At 41.5% G+C, this 24,832-nt stretch overlaps 1 protein-coding gene across 1 annotated transcript in view; it reads right to left on the bottom strand.

Moving 5' to 3' along the window:
* VWF (von Willebrand factor) overlaps positions 1-20,074 on the bottom strand; it is a 146,041-nt gene extending 125,967 nt beyond the window's left edge. Inside the window, exons 1-6 of the mRNA XM_052790174.1 lie at positions 19,932-20,074; positions 18,332-18,386; positions 17,592-17,750; positions 15,837-15,939; positions 15,542-15,750; positions 6,040-6,164 (exon numbers count right to left, since the gene is read on the bottom strand). Of these exons, the coding sequence (XP_052646134.1) occupies positions 6,040-6,164; positions 15,542-15,750; positions 15,837-15,939; positions 17,592-17,750; positions 18,332-18,386 (651 nt within the window). The 5' untranslated portion in view covers positions 19,932-20,074. The remainder of the gene's footprint in view (positions 1-6,039; positions 6,165-15,541; positions 15,751-15,836; positions 15,940-17,591; positions 17,751-18,331; positions 18,387-19,931) is intronic.
* Positions 20,075-24,832: the final 4,758 nt, after the last annotated feature.

Here is a 24,832-nt window from a genome sequence, read left to right as displayed (position 1 = left end):
AAAAAAAAGGCAGGGGGGGGAGAAAAAAAAAAGTCCTGTTTTCATTTTTAGGGAGATGAAAAATGGAGCAAAAAAAACCCCACAGTGTTCAGTAGATGTCTAGATGTCTTCTCTGAATGGCAGATAGTATACCTGTATAGGAAAACTGCTGAGCAGAAAAAGCTTTTTTTGCTAAAGGGTCTTTTGTCCAGGTAATCAGCTAAAGCTAGTACATGTCTGAACCAAGAGAGAACTTGCTTATGAAAACAAACCAACCAGAAACGTCTGGCCCATTGGGAATATATTCAGAGTTTAGCAAAGTGCTGCGTGAACAACTGCATACACAGAGACGTTTTGAGCTTTCTGAGAAAGGCCTCATGGAACTTAAAGCAATGTTAAGTGAGCACCGTTAGAGCACTGAACATGATTGTCCTCCAGAAAAATCAGCTCCAGCCTGGAATAATTCTGATGCCCAGGTAACAGCCACTGTGCTGAACCAGCTAGAAAAAAAAGACTAGAAGGAAGGGAGCAGGAACTGCATAATGGTGGTTGGTGCTGCTCTAAGACTACACAGAAGAAGGAGAAAGCTGAAAAAGCACCCTAAGGGTAGAAGTAACAACAACAGAAGCAGCCAAAAAAGCTATTAAAGCAGTGCTTCGAGATGAAACTGATATAACTGAAAGCGAGCTCAGAGCCGTTCAGAGGATGAGCAATGCAGTAACTCCTGGATCAAAGCCTTGCTCCAGATACTATCAAATGCAACAGAAAACCAGTATATGCAATAAGCCCAATTAAGGGCTGTGTTAATAAGTTTTCTTAATAAGTTAATAAACTTGTTAAAAGGGTAATACAACTCAGCTGTTATGTTGCAATACAACTCAGACTCTGTATATTCCACTAAACAGTAAAACTGGTAGAAACAATCTTTTATGACCATGTTTATTACATACCCGTAAATCTTAGATGCGAAAGTGACTGTAAAAATAAAGGAGATTACACACCCAAAAAACCATAAAATTAAACCCCCTTTTTTTTTTTCCTATAGTGTTCTTGGGTCTTGTTCAATAACAACGTACCTAACAACTGAGCTCTAGCTGATTATCAAGAAACCAAGTGATATAGGTTAGAAAGCAACAAACAGTTCGTTTTCTCTGCATAAAGGTTTTCTTGCCATCCAAATTGCTTCAGACTTTCCAGTGACTTCATGCAAGAAATTATAGCTGAAATTTTCCCATCTTTTAGACATAGCTCAACTATTGTGATGAATCAACAGACATAAGTTAAAATATGGGTAAATCCAAATAGATACAAAGCCAAAAAAAAATTTTCACCATGAGGGTGGTCAAAGACTGGAACAAGCGTTCAGAGAGGCTGTGGAACCACCACCCTTGGAGATTCTTGAAATGTGAACAGACAAGGACCTGAGCAACCTGACCTAGGATGGCCCTGTTACAACCAGGGGGTTGGACTAGATGGCTTCCAATGGTCCCCTCCAACTTAAACCATTCTGCAAGTTATTTGTATTTTCCCTCCTTTCTTCTTTAAAACTCAGTGGTCAGGTTGAACTAAGAGAGGTCCTTGTTCTTTAGTTTAGGGAATAATGCACATATGTGGTGAGCACCAGATATTGGCAGCCTCATCCACTGCTGTAGCGTTCCTGCTCATGGAGCAACAGTCCTGGAAGTGGCTTGACAAAAGAAAAGAAACACCTTAAACCAACAGACTAGGGAGTGAAGCCTTAGGCTGAAACTGTGCTTAGAGTACAGGTGGCTGTAAGATCAAAACTAGCAGAACTGACTGCAGTACCCAAAATACAGGTGAAGGTCTTGAAACTTCACCCTTGACTTCTGCGTGAGTTCTATTTTAAGTGTTTCTTTAAATGGGTTGGCGGTGTCCTGGCACTGACAACCCTGAGCGACCGCAAACTTGCTGACCTTCTTTCTGCCCCAGTCCCACCACACAGAGATGTAGGTGGAATTTTGTACATTCCTCCAATTTCTGGGGCATTGCCTTCTGCTGCAGCATGAACTGTATTTGTCTACTGCTTAACAATTGCCATTAAAGAGACATAACCTAGAAAGTAACAGAAGAAAGCAGAGACACCTTCTCGTTCCCTTGAATTTAAACTCTTTGGTATATTGATACACAGAAGTGTTTCTCCAGATCATTCAGGAAGGTATATTCTGGTGCCATAATTGGATATAGTTTTTCAGGATACATCTTCTTCTGGTTCACTCAAAGGGAGAATGATTTAGCCTCCCATTTTTCCAAGTAAAAAGCATGTAAAGCCAGTATGTTTAGTATGCCAAATGCTGGCTGTATGTTTGAGCAAACATAACAACAACTGACAGAAGTCACTTCACTTGAATGCTGATTCAGCTAATTGTATATTTCAGGAGCAGAAAAAAAAATGAGATTTTTAGATATAGTGGGCTTCAGTTTCACCCCTAAAGTGTATTATAGTATGTCCATGTCTTTGCTGGACCTGCTTGTGACCTCTACCATTACAAATTATAGTCCAGAAGTTGAAAGCCTCTCCCACTTGCTTTCAGATCTGGGGATAAATGCTATTTCTTTATATTGCATATGGAAGTACTCCATGGGATATGAGTGGGACAATTTCTTACCAATTGCAGCAAAAGCTGAACTTCAAGAAAAGCAGAAATTAGTTGAATTCTAATTTCAGTCATTTTCACATCTAACATGTTAGAGGTATAGTTTCCTAATAAGAAAGAAAAAAAAAGAAAGAATACAGTGAACTGTGGCCTCCACCCACCATTTCTGTTTGAGGTGTGAAATCTAGAAAATAAAGGTAATGCCTAAGAACGCATAAATCAGTCATAATGCTTTAAAACATATATATTTTTATTTTCAAGGCTGCCTCATTAAGACAGTTATCCACGTCACTCCATTTTATGCTTCAAGATCCACATTACCCATGCTGTTAGTCACCTGAGAGGCTATTAGATTGCAGTACTTCATTGAACAGGTAGCCTAAATTCATCGCATTCCAAGTGCTGAAAAACTGATCAGACGCAGAGAAGCTCTTTCTTTTTGGTAACTATTTAAACAGCAGCCAGAGAAGGCAGGGCATGGCAGGGAGGCAGTAGCTCCCTCCCTCCAATACTACCCAGTTTGGCATGCTCTCCAGATCACACAACAAGGTAGCCAACAGGCAGCTCCATTGTGCAGATGCCGAGCTGCTTCCAGCCCCAGGAGTTGAATACATCTATCGGAGAAGAAACCATATCTGCAGGCAGAGCAGTAGTCAAACACACTTAAGTGTGTATATTTTTGAAGACGAAGGGCGGGGAGAGGCCCAGAGCAACAGTAGGGTAAGAATATGAGTTGGGTCAAGACCTTCAGCTGATACACAGAGCCATTAATCAAGACAAGAGCTCTTCCTTACTAAAGAACACAAAATTGCCCACGTTTTCTGTGATTTGAGGATAAAAGAGCAACAGGGCTTTCTAGCTTCACTGCATCTTGCAAAGAAGTCAGAAGCCATCTCTCCAAGGATGCTGGGGCAGGGGGGTGGCCAGAGAGGGCAAAGAAAACCACAGATCTACTCTGAGTAGGGGGACAGGGGCAGGAGGATTGCACTGAACCAAAGCTGTTGTTTTCCTCACCTAGCAGCTGACCGCCTGGCAGGGAGGGAGGCTGGGAGACAGAGGAGATTTACATTCCTGAAGCTGAAGCAAGCAAACAAAGCGCACTATTAAAAAGCCCTACATTCTTCAGCAGGCACTCATTTGGCTGGACTTCTATTAATACTGCTGTGTGTATTCTTGCACAGTGAATAAATTAAGCCAATGTTAAATGCTGTGAGCTCATGAACTTACACGAGAGAGAAGATAATTTCATCCAGTTTGCGAGAGAGCAAACTTGATCCAACAAACCATCAATATTTAACATGATCCATATAAAACTCACATCAGTTTCAGTCTACCCATCAGACAGGATTTCGCCCTGCATGCCACTCCCTGGCCTCAGCTGCAATGTTGACATTTTCTAAACATTAAACTTGCCCGAACAGGTAAAATTCCAGCAGCCACAACCAGTCGCAAAACTAGCCCTGTTCTAGAGCTGTAACTGGATTTAAAATGCAGTCCTGTCCCTCAGAAGACATCTCGGTCAGGTTGAAACCCCTCATGCTTTGGTCACACCCTTGGCACCGTGCACCATTACTGAAGTGAGGTGTTAATCTGTCCCAACCCTAAAAGAAACACCCCACGCACACCGGCTCAGCTTAAGCAAGAAACATAGGCTGGAGGTTTCCAAACTGAAATCACTGCTTTATTTCCTCAGCCAAGTTTGCAGGCTGTGAGGCCGAAGCTATAGTGCTAAGGGGCATGAGCATACGTCACTGAATTTCAGAACATGTTTAATACAAGCATGCCCATCCAAAAGCTTAGTGGAAATATAAACAGTCGGAACTTTGCAAGCTTGTCTGAGTTCTATTTAGCTTTTTCCAGGTAACTAGGAAACCAGCACTCAAAGTAGCTGTAGGGCAGGTATGTTCCAGGAAGTGCTACTAATCTTGAGAAATTAGAGCCTAGTTTAAGAAGTATTGGTCTACAGGACTTGCACAGCAAAAAACTGACAGCTAAATTTTGGCCTCAGTTACTCTAGTATAAATCTAAACCTGGCACCCACCACATCATTCTGATTTACAACAGAGGACATGAGATCAGATGCAAACCATCAATGGATGAAGGCTCAATTTTCCAGGACAGTCATAACCTGTAATACCAAATGCAGTCAGTATATATTCAAAGCTACTTTCCTCCCTGAGCTGGTGACCATCTGCGTGTGTCCGCCCTGTGTCTAAGGGAAACAAGGACCATGTTTATACTTATAAATGAGGAGAAGAAAAAGGTTGATGCAAGCAAAAGGGGTCACAGAGTTGGCTGAGACAAGCAGTTCTGTGTTTCTTCAACAAATCAGAGCTACTGTCTATGTGCATAGCTGAAGGAACCTCCTCCTCCTGGCAAGGGAGATAGCCTGGTGGCACAGAGCCTTTGCAACACCTACAGAGAACATCCCCTCAGTCAAAAATAGCCTGGCTGAAGCATCTTCCCGCTCCAGTGACTCCAAAATATATGAACTGCAACATATTCACAAATACTATTTGTGGTGGCGGTGCCCACAGAGGCTTCGGGACTGATGGTTCCCTGCTGGCAGAATCAGAGAGGGAATTAAGTGGTGCCTGTAGAATGAGGTAGTTAAACACACCTTTCCCAAGTAATACCAAAGTTTCTTTGGCAGCAACTCACACTTCAGGCTCAAATGAGCTGTTGGTTTCTTTATCTGTTTGATGTTTGTGGGTTGGGTTTTTGGGTTTGGGGGGGGGGGGTGGGGAGGAGAGGAAGAGGGGGTATATATGTACTACAATTTTAGAAAGAAAAGCGACAGGCAGGGTGCAGTAGGAGAGAAAAATTGCATTCACTAACTAGTGAGTAAACTCTTCCTTTCTCAACGTTGCATGTGCATAAGACATGAGTCATAACACACAGCCCCCAAGGTCACTTTTCTACAGCACCAGGCAGCCCAATGCAGAAATCCTCCTGCTAGCACCAGCCAGAGTCTGCAAGGAGGCCACATAGTTATCAGCTCAGAAACCACAAGCACACAGCTGCATCCTGCGTCCAGCCCCACACTGGCTCACAGAGAGGCTGGGAATACCCACAGACAGCACAGGCATGCGCTGTGGACGTGTCCCTTCCACCTTCTGCCTGCACCTGACCCTGCTACACCACAGCAGGGACCTACGTATGGCTACTGCCAGCCCCGTTGTTAACTCCTGCCACGCTGGACGAGGAGCTGCACACCTCGTTCCAGAGATCAGTGCCCAGTGTAGCTATCTCAGACCATGGTGCACCTCAGAAACCCAAAACGGCTATCTCCCGCACCTCGCATCCTAACACGTTTGCTGAGGGAGGACCACGTTAAGTACAGACATAGATTCAAGGAAGCGTTTGTGTTCTTCTGCCAAAGGGCAGGCAAGCTGCCTTCAGGTAGGGGAGGACAGAAACCAGAATGGTATCTTGTGGCACCAACCTTCTCTACAACATCAGATGAAACGTTGCAGGTGTTGCTCGGAGTCTGCACTCTCTTGCACCGCTTGTTTTCACTGTGCAAAGCCCAGGAGTTTACAAAATCATAGCTATTTCCCACAAGGGTCCCTGTGAATGAAGAGGAGAAGCAGGTGGTCATTATTGGCTACTATCAACATGATAGTCTGCTGAAAGCTGTTTTTAAAAATAAAAACCGTCATGTCAAATAAGTTCCTATTCCAAATAGATTGACTGTAGAAAAGCCGCTTTCAGTGATCTGGACTAACTCCTGCAGAGGACCTCTCTGAGCTCAAGGACAGACTAAAGCCTTCAGAAGGCAGCCCCCAGCACCTCTCACACCTGCGTGAACATGGTAGGAGTTATTTGCTGGTCAGCTATAATCTACAGAAACCTAAGTGTGCCTACGCGTTTTCCATCTATTTAAAAGTTGTCAATAAAACACAGGACATATTAGAGGCAGACAAAATGAAGCTGCTCTCCCTAACCAAATAAAGTATTAGCATTCCTGATCCCAGCTAACCTTGATTTTCTCCTATCTGAAACTAAATCTTGTGTGCAAAGAAACTTAGCATACACCAAACTGATGTGGGCCCATGATCTTACCATGTAAGCTGTCCTGAAACATGCTCCCCTGTCCTATTACAGGCAGCTCCTGGCCCAGGTTTGGCAAGATTTGCACCCACTTTGCATAAAAGCAAAACTGAAGGAGTTAATCTGTATGGCTGCCGCTTCGTGGGAGATGCAAGCCACATCTCTGCTTCTCTTGCTCCATTGTTCTGAGAAGGGGGGATCCTCCCAGAAAGGGAATGTTCCCTCCTCCTCCTTTTGCCTCCCATGGCCTGGCTGATTTGAGGACTACCTCTGCTTCCTTCTCTGGGTACCTGCTACAAAACAGTTAATTTCATGACTCAGTTCTGTAACTTTGCTTTTTAAAACCCTACTGTGTTGTATGTGAGACTATCAGTTGCCACTGTTAACGCATTCCCAAGACCTTATGCAGAGAATATGTTGAAATATGACCCTGACTGTATCTGGAAAGTAAAAGAAATGCTTCCCAAATATATCTATATAATGTTTTTATATTTTGTATTTTTATAATATATCATAATATATATGTACATATAATAAAAATTTAATTGAGCTACCTGCTGTACATTAAGTACAAACACACAGAACATACTGACCGCTAAAACTGTTCCTAAACTAAAGGGTAGTCATGAAAACTACACTGCAAATGCTAATGTAGATGTAATAAAGCCAGTAGCCTTTAGTAGACTTTTTTGTAAACTAGAAGTTAGGGACTTATAAACGTAGCATGTGTTAGGCCCACAGCAGATGTCAAAGGAGGAAGACTCCAAGGAAAGGATGACAGGGAGAGGTGGTAAAAGGCATGAAATTTTCATCTATGCAGCCAAAACTCAGCACAGAAAAGAAAAACAGCAACAAGAAGAGCACAGCCCTTTAGCTTACCACAGACTGTAAAGATTAAACAATGAAATCTAGTCTGATGAGAAGCAAGGTGCCAAATTAAATACATCCTCTTTTGTTTCCACCAATACAGCCTCACACTAACAGTAACATAATAGGAGATAGGCTCTGCTCTGAAGTAGTGTTCCTCTGGCTCTGAATGCACGTCCATATTGAGGTTCCCACTGGCAGGTACCACCAGATCCTCATTTACCCACAAGTTAAGATTTGAAGGTTGGGACAACTGTTGGCCCTGAAATGCTGGTCCCCTGTTTTTTCATTTCTCCCCCTCCATTAGATATTTTTTTCTTCTTCTTCTGTGGTGCTTGTTAATTCATACCTCTTATGTAGTTCTTTTATGCAACATTTGTATTATACTATTTTAACTCTTCTGCTGTATTCTACAATTAACACTTTCAAGTAAGATTTTTTCAAAATAAACAATTGCAAAACTTTTGTGGGGTGGTTTGGGTTTTCTGAAACCTGCTCTTCAAACTCTCTTGTTGCCAGTGCCTGTCTATATGTTAGCAGACCATTCCACAGGCACAAGCAATTTGCCAACAACTTGCCAGAGCAGTTCTTCCTCCTTGCAAAGTCCTGAGGCCCTTAAACTGAGCTACAAGCTGTTTGGAACAGGCAATACTTGATCAATTTGGGTTTGCTCAATAGCCCAAGGTCCCACCCCAGGTAAGCCTCCTCAACACACAACAGTAAAGATCTAGGATAATAATGAATTGAGAGATCAGTTGACAGTGTGTTTTTCCTGTGATTTGTCCAGCGTAGCCTTAAGTGACCTATGGCAACAGATAAAGGGCTGGAGAGGCACTATGACTTTAAAATGAAAGTGCTGCAAAACTTTGCCTGCACGTTTTGCCAGCCTGTTTTTCCCCAGAAGCTTTGTCCTCAATGCTAAACAATGCAGTCACTAAAGATGCACAGTATTTCACTGAATACCATTAGTTATTACGCTCAACAATAGATTCAATAGAACCCGTATTTTCAGTGTACTTGTATTTTCATTGAATGAGCAGCTTTACAAACACACAGTAAGACACAATCCATACTCCTGGAAAGGTGAAAAGCAGGAGGACATAAAGGTTTCACTGACCATCAGAAGAGCTCTAAAGTGAAACTATGAAGTGACTCTGGGGCCACCGAGCTGCTTAACAAATTGGGGTCATGGGGGTAAGTTCTTTCTGCAGAGGGTAACTTTGGAGAGGACTCTTCAACCCATACTCTGCGCTACACACCCTGTTAATCAGTGTGGTGATTCTCAAACACTCCATCTACTTGATGAGGCTTCAGGAAGAAAAGCGGGGATGGAGAATTGTCCCCAGCACATCCAACTGCTCCGGGTAGAGGTAAAAGCAGCCGCCACCACCACTGCCTTTCACCCAACACCTTCATTTCCTTCTGCTGAAGGACTCGAGGGGTAGGAAAGGAAAGGCAGTGAAAGGGACAACACAACAAAAACAGCCTAAAAAACTCTGGGGTTTCTTGAGGGCGCAGGTGATACTATTAACAGAGCAGCCGGGCAGCTCAGCTGCCTACTCTGGCATTGCACACCCACCACGCAGCACGACTGCCCTCCTCTCCTACACAGCAGGGTTTTGTTTTCCTTCTGTTCCTTCCATGTTCGGTTTTTCTTTTTCTCTAAGCAGCCAAGATTCTGGAGAAGTAACTCCTAACCAGGGCTCATCAGAGCCCTACACCCAGAAACCCTCCACATGGCCCAGGCAGGACTTTTGCTAAAGCACCTGTTTTGTCTAAGTCTTGCAAATAGATGCTGTCACAAAAGGTAGTGAAAACAAAGTATTTGGACACAAGACAAGTGCTTGAAGAACCAATGTCTGATGTGGACTATAGTACAGACTGATACCCGCATGCAAACTGGCTGCTCAACAGCCGAGACCCCCAGGCAGCTAGTTAGCATGCAGTCTCCTTTGAGGATGCAAGATGGGTTCAGGAGGTAGCTGTTAAAGCACAACCCAAATCTCGGCTTCTCCCTACATCCCAGAAACATCCCACCGCTTTGATGGCCCTGCTAAGGTCCTCCAGGAGAGGGCCATGCACCAACCACCTGAGCAGCAGGTAGGGCCTCCAGGGATGTTCTGTTGGGCTATGATTTTAGTGCTCTAATTGCTGCCCTCATGTCTCTGTCCCAGGGGGCGGGGGGAAACAAAAAACAAAAAAAACCCGAAACAAACCAAAAAGAAAAAACACCAAAACCACACTGACATGTTCTGGGCAAGACTTCCCTCCCCACCCACCCCCCTTTTTTCTTTTTTTGTATGGTCAGAACAGTTGCTTTCACTTTTCTGATTTTCAGATAGATTACGTTCACTCTTGACAGAAAAATCAGTGTTCACTATGATATCTGGGTCTCAAAGCTTGTTTACTTTGAGACTGATGGTCAGGCAAGGTGAAGCGTTAGCAATAACCACCTCATGCTCAAGGCACGTGAGTGGGAGGCTGGAACCCTGACCTCCCTCCCTGGACCTCCTGCAGATTTTCCATATGGCCATAGGCCCGTCAGGTTAACTCTCCCAGGGTCTGTTAACTCATCTGTAAAACACATGCAAGAATTTGTTCAAGATACTACAGTACTGTGAGTAGAGGTGTGTAAACTTTCATGTGTTGGTTATTTACCAAGCAACAGGGGGGTTTTGTTTGTTAGGGGGTTTTTTTGTTTTGTTCTGTTTTTCTACACAGTTTTACATGGTTTAGTACATGCTTCCAGACAAGCAAAACTATTGGCAAGGTTGACCAAAAACTGATCCATAGTTTGGACCAAATTAATGATAAGAAATATTGAAGTCGTGGGCTATAAAGTCTTTCCTGCCCTCTCTGGTTCAATGAATATAAAACTAATAATATTAAACACAAGAGAGGGAAAGAGCTATCTCCAAAATTCTAAAGCCCAGTGATGAAGGCACGCTTCTTGCAACAAAAATGTATAACTTTGATTCCAAACTCTGAATAAACCAGAATGGGTTGTGAATGCAGGTTTCTGGCATCTCAGACGAATGCCATATAATGAAGACAGGTACAAGGCAAGTTGTCTTCATCTGTACTGTTTGTAAGTGACAGCTGAATTCCCTTGTGAATCTATCCCCTTTGCTTTCAAATTAAAATGTAAGAAAGAAAATGAGATTATTTACTTAGGCCAAACAAAAGCTTTAAACTTGCCTAAAATCAAATTACTGCTATCCTTTAAAATGCCAAGAAATTTGGATTTCAGAATGACCAAAGCTTTTCTTTCTTTTTAGGGGAAAAAAGAAAAAAAAAAAATTTACCTGCACTACCATCACTGTGAGTTTGGAACATGCTTTAAAAGCTTCCTATAACAGATACCACACACAGGGAAGTTGCATATTCAGTCATATGCATTTATACTACTTCTGGAATTAAAACGTTACCTGAAACATCAGATTTTTGCTTGCAGATAGTGTCTGCTTCTACCCGTTTAACCTATATTCACCTCACCAGTGGCATCGTATATTCTGTATTTCAGCAGCTTAAAAAGCTGGAATGTGTTGCTGACAGCTGGAGCAGGCTCAGAATATCAAGCCTTTATTCAAAATTAGCCACAGGTATTGTTTTATCTTTAATGTCTTTGTAATTTGGAGACAGATTCCCAGAAACACGCTTCTTGCCAGTACCAAGAAAAGCATAATGGGACACTGGATTAATTTGAGTTGGCTTTTTTTCCTTCCATAATGCTAAGAGCATGTAACATGCACAAATAACAAAATGATGGATTAATAGCCCTGTGTTGGACTTGAATGAGCTTTTCTGCACAAATAAGCTTTCATGATGACCTAAACATCCAAGTGCCTCTCGCAGCAGTATCGCTGTGAGACAGCTCAACAATAAGAGTACGGGGCAAAGACTGAGGCTACGGGCACACAAATAAGCTCCGTGAGCTTGTGTTTCAGCCTCTCTCATTGGGGAGAAATTACCTTACACTTTCTGCAAGGTAAGAGCATGCCCTTTGATCACTAACATGCTGCAAGGCTATGTTTTGGTGGGTTTTGGCAACTTGCTCACGTGTGCGCGCCCTAAGGAGATTTCAAGATCAAGTTGCCCGTGTTGTGTCAGATTTCCTCCATAGTATCACATAAGTCATCTCCTCTGGCCTGTGCTTTGGATCCCCAATTGGAAAACACTCATGACAATGATCATGAGACACTCAAATGCCACGGGCTGAAGGCTGCCAAACAGATATCTAAGCATCTAGAATGGACTCAACTTCATGTTTGTGATATGAGCAAAGACTGGCAACCAGTTAGACGTGTATGATGATGTCAATTACCAAGTCTTGGAAGCTTTCACAGAATGCCTATAAAGGACCAGAGCCTAGCTGTCAAGAAAAAGCAGAGGAGAAATTAACTCCTTCATTAGGATCTAGGGGAAAACCAAACAAACAGGAAACCAAACAAAAAAACCCTGTAAATCTTCCAAGAACTTTCTTTCTATATTTTTAGTTATGCTTGAAGTGCAAGAACAAACTCTCAAGGGGCAGCTGGCTTGTTTTTACTGCCATATCTAATAAACTAGCAACAACGTACAATATAATCAATCTTGTTTGTAAGTATTGATAGGACATGAGCACTCCTCCATAGGATGAACTAGTTTAGTGACCAGCTACATCAACAAGAGTGACTTGGCACGCCATCCTCTGTCTGAATGACAGTGTGTGTCTGCAACTCTTAAAACTACTAGGGAGATGAATTTTTTTTTTTTTTTTTTTTTTTGAGGTTCAAGAGCTACCACCTAAGGCCATTACCTCCAAAGCTGGGTCCTACCAATGTTAATTTGCTAGGGTATCATAGCTTGAGTCACACCACTTAGACCTCCAGGACCTCAATAACTGAGCATCAAAAATGCACACAGAACCAACATGTTATCCTCTCATCAGACTACCAGTTCTCAGTTTCTACAGCAAAACACGGCAAGGAATCATAAGAGTGCCATGAGAATAGCGCATGATTGGACAGATTATAGAACCTGAGTATAAATATATCAAGAGAAATTAAAAATTACACACTGTTCACTAAGTTTAAACACCCTTTCCTTCATGGCTCCTTTATTTACTTGCTGTAAGTGGTAATGTCCAGTAATACAGCAGGTTCTTTGCCTCTTATTTCACCACCACCCCAAAACAACCAAATATAATTAATGAAGTTCTATATCATAATCCACTTTCTTAGGAGCAAACCAAACTAACCCTCTGTGTTAGTAAACCACAAATTATTTTTTTTCTAAAATAAAGAAAAAATCATATTTTCATTTGTTTTCAACATAAACATTGCCATTTTGTTGAAACCATGACAAAATGTGTGACGTTACATGAAAGACTGTGTTTATTGGCTATATTCTATCCATGACAACTCTGACTTCTACACAAATTTGGAATGTAGTCCTCTGCCATGAAGAAGCCCTAGAAATGGGCCATCAAATCACAGGAGTTTCCTCCTATGCAGGCATATATGAAGATGATACAAAAGTATCGCACTAGCTTTTAAACTGTGTGAGCTATGGTCTGTGAAAGACAGAAGAAAACATTGCAGCTGCAGACCTCTTCCCATCACAGTAGTTCTTACAGGCTCCCCTTTTACCAGGCAAGGACTATTAGCAACCAGATGGGTTACTATTTCAGTGTAATTCAAAGCAGTTTAAAGGCTAGTACATCTTGTGGTGCCTGCCTTTAAAAAAACCTGGGGGAAGGTTTAACACATCTCAGCTATCTGACAAGCTCATTGGCTATAGCACAATACCTGATGCATAATCTCTAGCATCATCTCTCTCCCTTTGCCTCTGACATTGTTCTGCATAGTGCTGCCCAGGGGTTTCCAGATGAGAGTCCATAATCTTGGCAACATTAGATCATTGTCTTTTTCCTTTGCGTGCTGCTTCCAACGCCTATTATTCTGAAGCCCAAAGATCTTATTGTATTTATTATCAATGCAAATCCAGCCCAGAAATATATCTAATGGATTAAAACTGAGGGCCCAATCTGATAAATGGAAATATGCCCAGATTTTAAGAGGAAGCAGTGGACGCAACAGGAGAGTTCAGTCTGCCGGCAACCTTCAGTGCCCTCAGATCGCTAAGTCATTACACCAACCTCACATTCTGGGTTGGGTTGGCCTGTATGGGATCTAATCAGGCTAAAAGGAGAGCAAATAAAAACTGCAGTGGAAAGAAAAGGGTAAACCATTTCACAGGCTACCAATAGGCTGCCTAGGTCTTTCATTTAAAGAAAATTACCTCTCCCAGCTGCTTGTGTTGCCCCTTACCTGGAGGCTAGTTTCAACAGTTTAAAAATAAATATTAAAAAAAAAAGTGATCTGAATTAAATCAAAAGCTGATTTTACTTGGAGAAAGTTACAAAACGCTCGTATGAACCACCCCGCCAGCAGAGCTGCCAAGGGGACAAACAACATGTAGGCACAGTGACATCCCTCACTGATACAACAAATTCAAACATAATTAATTCTAGTTCCTTCTAAATTAGTTTAAATGAAAGGTCTATTGTATCAGAGTAAAAAACTGGCAGAATTGCTGGGACACAATTCTAATCTTCAGGCTAAAAACCACAAATCTCTATGTCCACGCAGATTACAGAAGTCAGGGCCTTCCTCATACAGTAAGAGCTATGCATGTTCTCACACTTCCTCTATTATTTTTCAGTTCTTCCAAGCAGTGGCCCTGTCATGTACTTCATTACATTCGGACACCTGTGGTTGTGAAAGCACTGCTTTTTTTAAGAGGGAGGATACAGTTTCTGGCGTGTTAAATACAGCACGCAAAACATTTAAACAGGAGCAGCAGAAACAAATCTTCTGCATTTGAACAGTCCAAGGCAATAGAGTATCCTTTTCTGCTCCTGCTTTCTATAATAGCCTCACTCCTATTTATTGTCTTGAGAAAGAGATGTAAACTTCAGATCTCAACACATTCAGACATCAAGATATCCACCAAGCCCTGCCAAGCAATTCTGTGAGCTGAGTTTGTTTCTTATTATTTACATTGCTGAAGGACTGATCAATCATTTTAACATACTATGATATCAGGGTTTTTTTTCTGTACATTGAAGCTATGCTTGTGTATCCCAAGTGTCAGTAAGACACATCTCTAGAGCCCTGCTAGGCTCTTCTCCAAGTTGCTGTGTCTCCCTTTCTATTTTCTGTATCATTTATTTTTAATACATACATTAATATGTTAAATTGATAAAGTATTAACTAACTTTACTCTAAACCTTTCCTCTTCAGGTAAGTGCTAAGAATTAAAAGACACTCTGAAATACCACAAATCAAGATCAGTCCTTCAAAGTCATGTTCAGGGCTTTTCCAAAACTCTTAGTCTTCACCCACACTGGCAGACTTTGCAAAAAGGTGTATAGAGCAGCAAAAGCAGTCTCGTTTCTCCCTATAGTGCGATATATCTCCTGTAGTATGATATAAGGCACACCTCCAATCCAACAGCACATATAGACTGGGAAATGTCATTAAAATGTAACCACTTTATAGAACAGCATCCTATGCCAAATCCAAGTACAAACCTGCCAGTAGCAACCCCCAAGATTTACTATTCTGTTATTGCAACACTATCTATTCTTACTCCCACTTGTCTAACTCATGAAAAATTAGAAGTTAAATCAACAAGTATTCCTCACATCTTTTTTGCTGGGTCTTCTCCTAGTCAGTCTCCCCACACATGATATTGCACATTGTTTAGCCCATAGCTTTATCTTTGTATTTCAAGATTCAAGGTTTCTAAAAGTGTTAAATTCAGATTTCTGGGCTTTGCTGAGGAATGAGATGTGACAGCAATTTCCTTTCAGGAGAACAGAAGATGAAAGAACTTAGACAGCTTTTCAGCACACCAAGATGAGATACCTGACAGGTTTTACAGAAACATTTTGCTGGATCAGCAAAACCTTTGTTGAATCACCCATCAGGAAAAGCGTGCAGAGCATACATTAAAATACAATCAGTTAGTCGTAGTCTTACCTTCCTGAGTTCTGAAGTCATCTTCAGCAAATTTATTAAAGTTGCCACACAACCCACAGGTCTTATTATAGTGCTTTTCTTGAAGGAGTATCTGAATATTCCCACTAATATCAATCTTCACCACAAAGCCATGCTCATCACTGGATATTTTATAGTAACCTGCCTCCTTCTCTATAAATATGCCATTGGACGCAAAGGGTATGGAAACCCTGTGAAGAAAAATAGTAATTTCTCAGAACATGACACACAAAAAACATCAGGTTTTTTCTGCTGGAATACTTGTTCCCACAGGTACCTTTTGTCTTCCTGCATCACACCTCCATCTAAAGAGAAGCGAAGATTGAAATATTCTCCAAGATACACAGAGAAACCAATTTTCTCCCCATCCTGGTAGTCACCTGAAGAGACGAGACATAAGCATATATTGTTAGTTCTGGGACTCGGGACAACTTGTAAGTACACAATGCAGGGTTAGGAGCATACCATCTAACATTTTCCAGAAGCCATCTATCTATTTCATCCCATAGTTGTTTAACGTGAAATGGACAGATAGTCCCAAGATGAGGGCTGGCATCAGCCACTGGCAGGCACATGACCTGGCACTGGCTGTGGACTCACGCTCTCCCCGTTACTGTCTCTAGCCAGTGAATTCTCCATCCTACCACGCACACTGGAGAAGTTTTCATGAGATGTGCCCAACGACTGCCTTGCTCTTTCCTTTCCTAGTTTCTTCCCAAGAACAACCCATAGCTCAGGGGTAAGGGAAGGGGGTTGAATCCATTGAACTGGTGGAAGAACTGAGCCTGGATATCTTCGTTCTTGATAAGTCCTCTAACCATCTCAACTGGTCTTTAAGGGGTGGATGCCAATATTGGCTATACAACTTGGGGGGGGGGGGGGGGGGGGAGAACTCCCTCTGAATTTTTCAAAAGGAGCAGCACATAGAGATGGAGACAACTTTCTTAAGCTCTGAGAGAGAAGAGGGTGGGGGGTCAGACATAGCTCTTTCTCTGCTTTTGCCTGTTGTCTAGCTTTGACTTTACAGCAGCTCCTTGTGCAATGCACCACTCATTCTGGACCTCCAGCTCTGCCCAGACCTAGACACTTTACTCAGCAATGCAGATTGCACTTCACAGCCAGGTGTCCACCCACACATGTATACTAAGATAGGAATCAAAAAATAGATTATGCCATGCTTATGTGCCCAATATGAACATAAAGTGTCTGCTCATGACAGTTTGGGGGTTTTTTGGGTTTTTTTTGTTTTTGTTTTTTTAAAGATTTAATAGATCACATAAAATACTGCAATCAATTTATACTTCACATATGCTGGTGGGTTCTCCTATATACAAAAAAATTTGTATCAAGTTGTTCAAGTTGAAGAAGAAAATTATTTAAATTGGTATATGGTTCCTTTTCAGAGTGATGGGATCAGTTTATTTCATTTTACTTGTAGTCAGTAAAAAGTCATCTTGAACTATGACTAATACAGAACAGTTATTAGTGAGTATAAGAATATCTACTAGAAGAGTTTGGTATTAAAGTAATATACAGTTTTGGTTCTCATATAATCTCTTGCCCATCCCCAAGAATAACACTGCAGAGGCTCATGCTAATTCAAAGGGTTTTTGTCCTGCAGGATGGGATTTTTCTTACTGGGGGAATTCAGCAAACAGGTAAAATTAGTTCTACAGGGTTGTGTAGTTCCTATTCCCGTACTCAGCTTTAACAGCCACATTCCCCTAGCATATTCAAAATTAACAAAGGTCTCACTTTCCCTCTTTAGAAGAGCCAGTAAGAAAATCTCCATTCCTTGGCAGCTTAGTTAAGCTATATTACCAAGGGATAACAGAAGCCAAAGTGACAGTGTTTCCTCAGAAGTAATCCTACTTTCAAAAAAAACAAGATCCTTTTATCCAGAGGTCCATCCTATCTGACAAAGGGCAACTATTTGTCTTTTCTTCTCAGTGATGGAACCCAGCACAAGTGCAATGCCACATCCCTACGACATTTTGCATTTGTTACTTCTTGGTATCTTGCTCAGACTCACCTAAGAGTGTGAAGGAGCGCTTGTGACAGTCCCCAGCAAGGAGATAACTGCAGTCCCCAGCAAAATTGTAGAAAGAACCATCAAAAGTTTTGATGTGATCATTCCCAAAAAGGCTGCAACGGGAGACTGATGACTCCTGAAGCAAAGAACCTGATGATCCTGGATACCAAAACACAACATAACTCGCAACGTAAAACAATCATTTTGTAGTTCAGGAATTTATCGGCTGAATTTTATCACCATTGATCATTGCATGTCCTGGACCTTTAGCTCTAGCTTCTAGGCAGACTGTATGCCTGGCATGACATTCCATAGGATCAAGCACAGATTTTTTTATTATGTGCATTAGTGAAATGGCTTTTTTGCTTTATTTCTACTGGCCCAAACCTCACATGGGTAATTTCAGTCCTGATCCTTTGAGGAATGCTGTGCGTTCATTCATTTGTGCCTGCCTGCAATCCCATTAAAATCAATAGGGCAGTAGCAAAGCCCCATAATTTGTTCAGCCAAACATCACTGACTTCAGGGAGTCCTTGTGACTCAACATAGTGCTTGTTGCAAGGTAAAGAGACAAAAGGAATAACTTTATCAATGGCTCCAGCATGATGAGAATATTGCCCGAGCCAGGATTGCAGGATTAGATGGGCAAAAAGCAGGTGGTGGCAGGGGAATCTTACAAAAGGAACAGTGAAAACATATTCAAGCTCCTAGACACCGGGAAAGTAAGCATGTTTTCCTACCTGATATTACCGTGGCCAGCAGTAGGTTTGTTAGCAGCACTGCCAAGAGGAGCATCTGTCAAAATTCAGAAAGAGAGAGATTAGAATATTCTTAGTTTGGGGCATTCAGTCTGTTTCACAACAACTCACCATTTTCTATCCTTTCTTTATGAAGTTATTTTTGAGGTTCTGCAACATTTCAGATAGCCGTAATCCATGCAGACTTTCACAGTAATTTGGTTACCCACCTATGCTTCTTTAAATAGGTAACATAGGAGAATAACCATTCTTTATTCCTATTTTCACTTCTCGTTGCAGGGAAACGTGGGCTACCTCCACAGAAAATGCAACCCAGCATACACACATATCCTGATCTACCTGAGTTAATACATTGCACACTCAAAGCCCTTCAATAGGCAGCATTATTCATCAGACAACCTGACACGAAGAAGCACACTAGACTGGATCAGCCAGCTTGGCTCCAGGAGAAGTCACCTCTGCTGCACGAGGTTTGTGACCTGCCCAAACATCCATGAAGGGACAGAATATATAGGTTTCGTGGCAGCCAACAGTTCTGGCTGGCAGACCATTATAACCACATGCTTATAATCCACTGATTTCAGGGTGATAATATGCCTGAGATAAGGGGCAAGAAGTAAAGGGGGGGAAATCGTGCAGAGATTAGAGACCTGGGGGAAAACTTCCATTCACCAAAATCAGTTTTAGCATTGCCTCCTGCTTTCTACAACCAAAATGTCAGCTTTCATTCTCCATATGTCTATAAACTACCTCCTGTACTGCCAGGCCTTTAAAAATAATAATAGGTTATGAGTGTCATGCAGATGGTGAACTACAGATGCATTTTGTGGCAAGATGTTAGCCATTAATGGATGAAAGCTGTAGGGAGCTCCATTTAAGCGAGTAAATTTCAGGTGATCATATAAGCAACTAGAGAGACTTAAATATACCATACTTTAATATATTAATGCCAGGAGACCAGACATGCCTTTCTCTAAAAGACCCTCCAATTAAAGACTAGAATACATTTTGCAAAGACAAATTCTGATTTCAGTTTACAGACACACACTTCTTATTGATGTCAATTATGTAGGTCCAATTCACAGCCACATGAATAAACATCGAGTTTGCCTTATTTACAAAAGGCAGGAAAAGAAAGATCTATTATAAAACTCAGTCTAATATAATGCTGCAAATGCCAATCTGACATAAGGCTGTTACTGCTGCAAGATAGCTAAGAAGTGGCAACTGCATGGGAATGTGACTACAGAGTAATGGTAAAGAAAACAATAGGCATTATTCTCAGATTACACACTTGCTAGTGTATTTTTAGTGCATGCACTGTGTCATTGTGACCGAATCAGATATTGCTTTTCTTTTTAACCCTTCAGTTTTACAAAGCAGGCAAAGAAGAAAAGACAGGGTATAAACCTTTCTCTTCAGCCCCCTTCCACCTCCCAGTCTGTTCTAAGCTGCAGACTTGAAGTTTCCCCCAATTCTAATAGAGCAGGTGCCACTACCAAATCAGAACACAATCAAATAAGGTCTACCAGTATGTAACTCTCTATAATTTTATCACTGGCTTAATTAGAAATTAATGTACCTTCTTCTGTGCGAGATTCCTCTTGCACGTGAACAAGGAGCTCCTCTGGTTACCACCTATAGCCTACAACACCATTGTTCCCGTGTTCCTTCAGAAGACAGGACTGGAATGGCTTTGGTCTGTTTTTGTACAAGCCAGGAACTCTTGTTCACTTAGAAGGAAAGATAAAGACCAAACGTCACATCCGTCTGATTCTCAAGACAATAGATTAAATTGCTATCGTGTAAATCAGTAGTCTTAATTGCCAGAAAGTTACAATGAGGGGAAATAGTTTTAAAAACTTACACGACAGATAAGTCTTTCAAATGTATTTTGCATGTGTATGTGTGACAAATCTCACTGGCTGAGCCAATAAGCAGCATATTTATTTGAAAGACTATTGTTAAAGAGGAATAGTAGGATGCTCCATACCTCAGAGACCACAGAGCCATGTATTATTTTTTCCTGCAAAAAACTGCTTTAAAGGAGAAAGAAGAAAAAATTCAGAGCTAGTAATGACCTGGGTTTGTTCTCCAGGTACAAACACATTTAAATTTTGTCACATTCAATTAGATCAACACACTCGGTCCTTGAATTTGCAAACGTTTATAGAGATACCCTCTGGAACAACATATGGTAACAAGTTAGTCGCACATATACTTGTTTACTGAGGTGGGCACAAGCTTTATGGGCATATGTACAGCACTAAGCAAAAAATGCAGAGCAGATGACATCTTATTTTACTTTCAATATCCCATGCTTCATATTTGCAATAGCTACTAGTAACAACAAAGGGGTTAGGAGGCAACACATTTCCCCGTAAATCATATTTTGCCACTAGTTCACAGAAACAGGTCCTTACTTTAAACCAAGAAAAACAATGCACAACAATAAAAATAGGCCTCCTGAGAGTCCCCAGCAGGCCTGCCTGTCTTGTCCACAAGCAACTCTGAGAATGAAGTGAGTATAATCCCTGCACACACTTCTTAGAAGACAAAAAAGAAAACAAACAAACATTAAAAAAAAAGCCACCAAACCATGTTGTAATATCATCATTTCTTCCTGCAGGCAATTTCCCTTATGATTTCTACAGGTGACTAGGTTGATACTTGCAAAATGGTGATGGATTATTTCTGAGACAATTTAGGTGATGAGTCTGTTTAGGTTGAGGAGTTACAAATAATACAAATAATAAATTGTTAGCCATACTTACTTTGTCTTGTATGAACTCTTCGTGACATCTGCATGTTAAAATACTACAGTGCTGTGCTACAGCCACCGAGTGACAGAAAGAAAGAAACACAGACCAAATTGTTTCTTTCCCCATGAAAAGCCAGAGAACAAGATTTTAAAATGAACAGTTTCCGTCAGGATCTTCTCAGCCAGATGCTCCTGCGTTTTCTCCGGCAGCAGTAAGGTTTGCCCTGCTCACATTCACAGCAGTGCCAGGCCCACACCTGACAGCAGCTGGGAAGATCCTGAGGAACATACAAGAAAATGCCCCACCAGTGTGGAAACTTGGGGTCCACTACAGTCACAGCCCCACAGACATCCCTCCAGAGTGGGGCAATCCCTGCTGCTGCAATAAAGTACTGGTAAAGGACAATAACATATCCCCCCAGCTTCTGCCCAAAGTGCTCCTCTGCATTTGCAAGGGAGTAACATCCATGGAAAAAAATATGCAAGTCGAAGCCTTAAAAACTGTTTCTTTGGCATTTTTGCATTAGCGTATGCAACAGCTGGGAACCTCTAGATTGAGGAACCAGTAAGTATGGAGGCCAGGGGTTTACCCAGTTTAAACTCGACATGACTCTGTAGAGAAGGGCTAATACCTTTCACGTGAAACTGCCTTCAAGGCTGAAGTTACAGCTGAAAACAAGAAGAAACAGGGCAGCAGCAGAGGCAACAGGCAAGATGCATCTTGTTTTTCTCTTAGTCTCACTTCTGTTTCTGGTTTCATATGGAGAGAGAGGAATAGCGTTGACTGTGAATTGTTCTCTCCTCTTGGGTCCAGCTGCCAACTCTCAGCAGGTCTTTCATGCCTCTGAGAGCCTGGGCATTAGTGATCAGAGAGATGTTCTCAAAACCTTTCATTACGGGAATCCCAGTATTGTTCATGACACAAGGAATAAGATCTATCACCATGGTGTTTTGTCGTTTTCTCAGTTTTAATCCTTTCAGTGCCTGAGCCCCAAATGAGTCACTTCATTTGGTAACTTCCTCTTGCAAATCTATAATCTAACAGGTAGGTTTAATTCACACTTTTTTTGTTTGGCACAAACAGAAGATAGAGTGAGAGTCCCTTAAAAAAGGAAACATCACTGGTTTTGTTCTGTAGCGATTTCTTTATTGTTATTACAAAAAGGGGCCAGTTCTTCAACGGTACAGAACTGTTTAGTCTGTAATGGATGGCCGAGGTCTTCCTTTATTAGCTTTTGTGCCACTGCCTTCACACCCTGACAAACTTTATCTGGAGCACCAGTGAGGGAGAAAGCAAACCACACAAAAGTCTGAGCCCATCGAGAGGTGTTTCAGAGAGGAGCAGGCTGCAGGCGGGCAGGTTACGGAACTTGGACTGAGCCTCCAAAGTCCACAAGCACTCATCTGCATGATCAGAGCCTTGGTCTGCACCGGAGGACATTCTGTGACTCGCGCTGCCAATGATAATAGATGGTTCACATAAGCCAGACATCATGACACCTCTTAAGTGTCTTAGGGACCCTTGGGGGACATAACAAAGAAAATTAATTGCAATAGACACCCAAAGAACAAACTTCCTTTTCCCCTCCTGGCTCTGTTTTCTCCAAAAAAAGGAAATGGTAATTAAAGAGCGCATTTAGTGGCTGATATTTTACATTGTTTCAACACAAAGCTTAGTGATGCTTGGGTAGATCTGACATGTAATTTTACAAATAATACATCCGAGACATAGGAAGAAATATATAAAGGACTGTTGCTGGAAAGCCCCCTATAGCCAGTCCCTGGAAGAGAATAGGAACAACTTCTGAGAAAAATTATTCATAATACCACTTTTCATTGCTTTGTTCAAATACCAGGTCACATGCAACAAGTCCAATGCTTCCTAACAGTTACATGATAATATGTACTGAGGCATTAGACAGCATGCCATGTTTGTCATTGAGTTTGTTATGCAGATAAACACGTATGCAAAGTGCCCGAATTATGAAACCTGCAATGCTGAGCGTAGGAACAGCGACGAAACATAGAGACAGCCTGAACAACAAAAACCAGCCAAAATATCTCGATGTAGGTAAACTGGAAAACTAAAGCCTAGCAACACTGAATTTTGACCCTGCGCTTAGGAACTGGCAAATTAGATTAAGCTATGGAAGCAACGCATGTTGTCACTTTAAGACTATTTGAAAGATGCAAGCATCTACTGTAAGACAAATTCATCTTAAGGAAAATATACCAATGAGGTTCAGTAACAAAATTTTCTCTAAAATTGTTTTTAAGAGGGAAACAAGCCAATCTAGGATGTCAACACATAGATTGTAATAGACCCAACTAGTCTGAAGATTTCAGCCTGATTCTGGCCCTGCTGTAAGCACGTTGAAGTACTCTATTCTGGACAAAGTTTGTTTCTGTAACCATCACTTAATTTCTGCAGGCAAAGGCATTGACTGATTTTCTGAAGTCTAAAAACCGTTCTTAGCATCATGAGTAAACTGAAATCCCAAATGCCACATCCTCAGATGCCACACACACGCACAAAAAAAAAAAAAAAAAAGAGGATGGTGTACTTTGAAATGTAGGAAATGTTGGAACAGAAGAAGACGACATGCCTCATGAATCAGCAAAAGTTCTTAAGCAGAGACTCATGGGCAAGGAAGCCATGCTGCTTTGCTGCTCAGTAGTCATCAAAAAAAGTGAAATAATTACAGAAAGTAAGAAAACCCAACAAAACCAAACATCAGTGAGCAATCATAAACACAAATTACACATGAATACAAAGTACTCGGCCAGTCTATCTCAAAAACAGTGAAATTCTTAAGACTAGAAAAAGAAAAGGTAAAATGATGATTAGAGGTAGGAAGCAACTTCTCTGCAAGGGGAGGAAATTTCCAATCTTAGAAAAATCAGAGAACGAAAACAAGAGGAGCATCTACCATATCACAAATGGCACAGAGAAGGTAAATAAGAAATAAGTATTCATCATTTCTCCCAGTGAAAAGGCTGGGAGCAGTCAATGACATTCTCAGGGAGTTGCCTTTAAAGCACATAACTGGAGAGCCTCAGCACAGGTCACTCTGTCAAAAAGGAGTCAGACAAATTAATGAAGAGCTGGTCCATCACAGGGATAGATCAAATCACAGGGATCAAATGATGAATCAGAGCTTGTGGCTTAGAAAGCGTTTACCCTGTTGAGTGTTGGAAGCAGAAATCCCATCCTTTAATGTTATACACCATTTCTCATAACAGTTTTCCTAAGCAGCATCCGTTAGCCATCAGAATCCTACTTCTTTGTCCAAATAACCAAAAAACAAACTAACAAAAAAAACCCCAACCAAACAACCAAAACAACAAAAAACCCAAACAAACAAAAGACACCACCAAAAAACCAAGACAGCTTTCTTTATCCCAGTCTGCAGGAATGTATGTCTCAAGTGTTTTTTTCACAACTGAGATTCATATTAACTTTTCCATTAGAGACCAAACAGTGAAACTCAGTACAAGCAACAATGAATAAGCTAAAATAAGAAGCATTGCAAATAGTTCTGAAAATAAGAGCATCCCGTGGCAGTTCCTGAAAGCCCAGAGCAGCAGGCCAGAAATAACACAGGGCTCAGGCTTAGCAAAGTTACTTCTGCATCCCTTCCTACCTAGCCCATACCCAAGGGGGGGGGGAGGGGGGGGTGAAACACACCAACCCCAAAACACACTCATGTGAGAATATCAGC

The sequence above is a fragment of the Harpia harpyja genome, chromosome 6 (assembly GCF_026419915.1).
Source record: "Harpia harpyja isolate bHarHar1 chromosome 6, bHarHar1 primary haplotype, whole genome shotgun sequence".
Classification (NCBI taxonomy): Eukaryota; Metazoa; Chordata; class Aves; order Accipitriformes; family Accipitridae; genus Harpia; species Harpia harpyja.
Note: the sequence above shows the minus strand (reverse complement) of the source record. Positions and strands in the feature narration are given on the sequence as shown.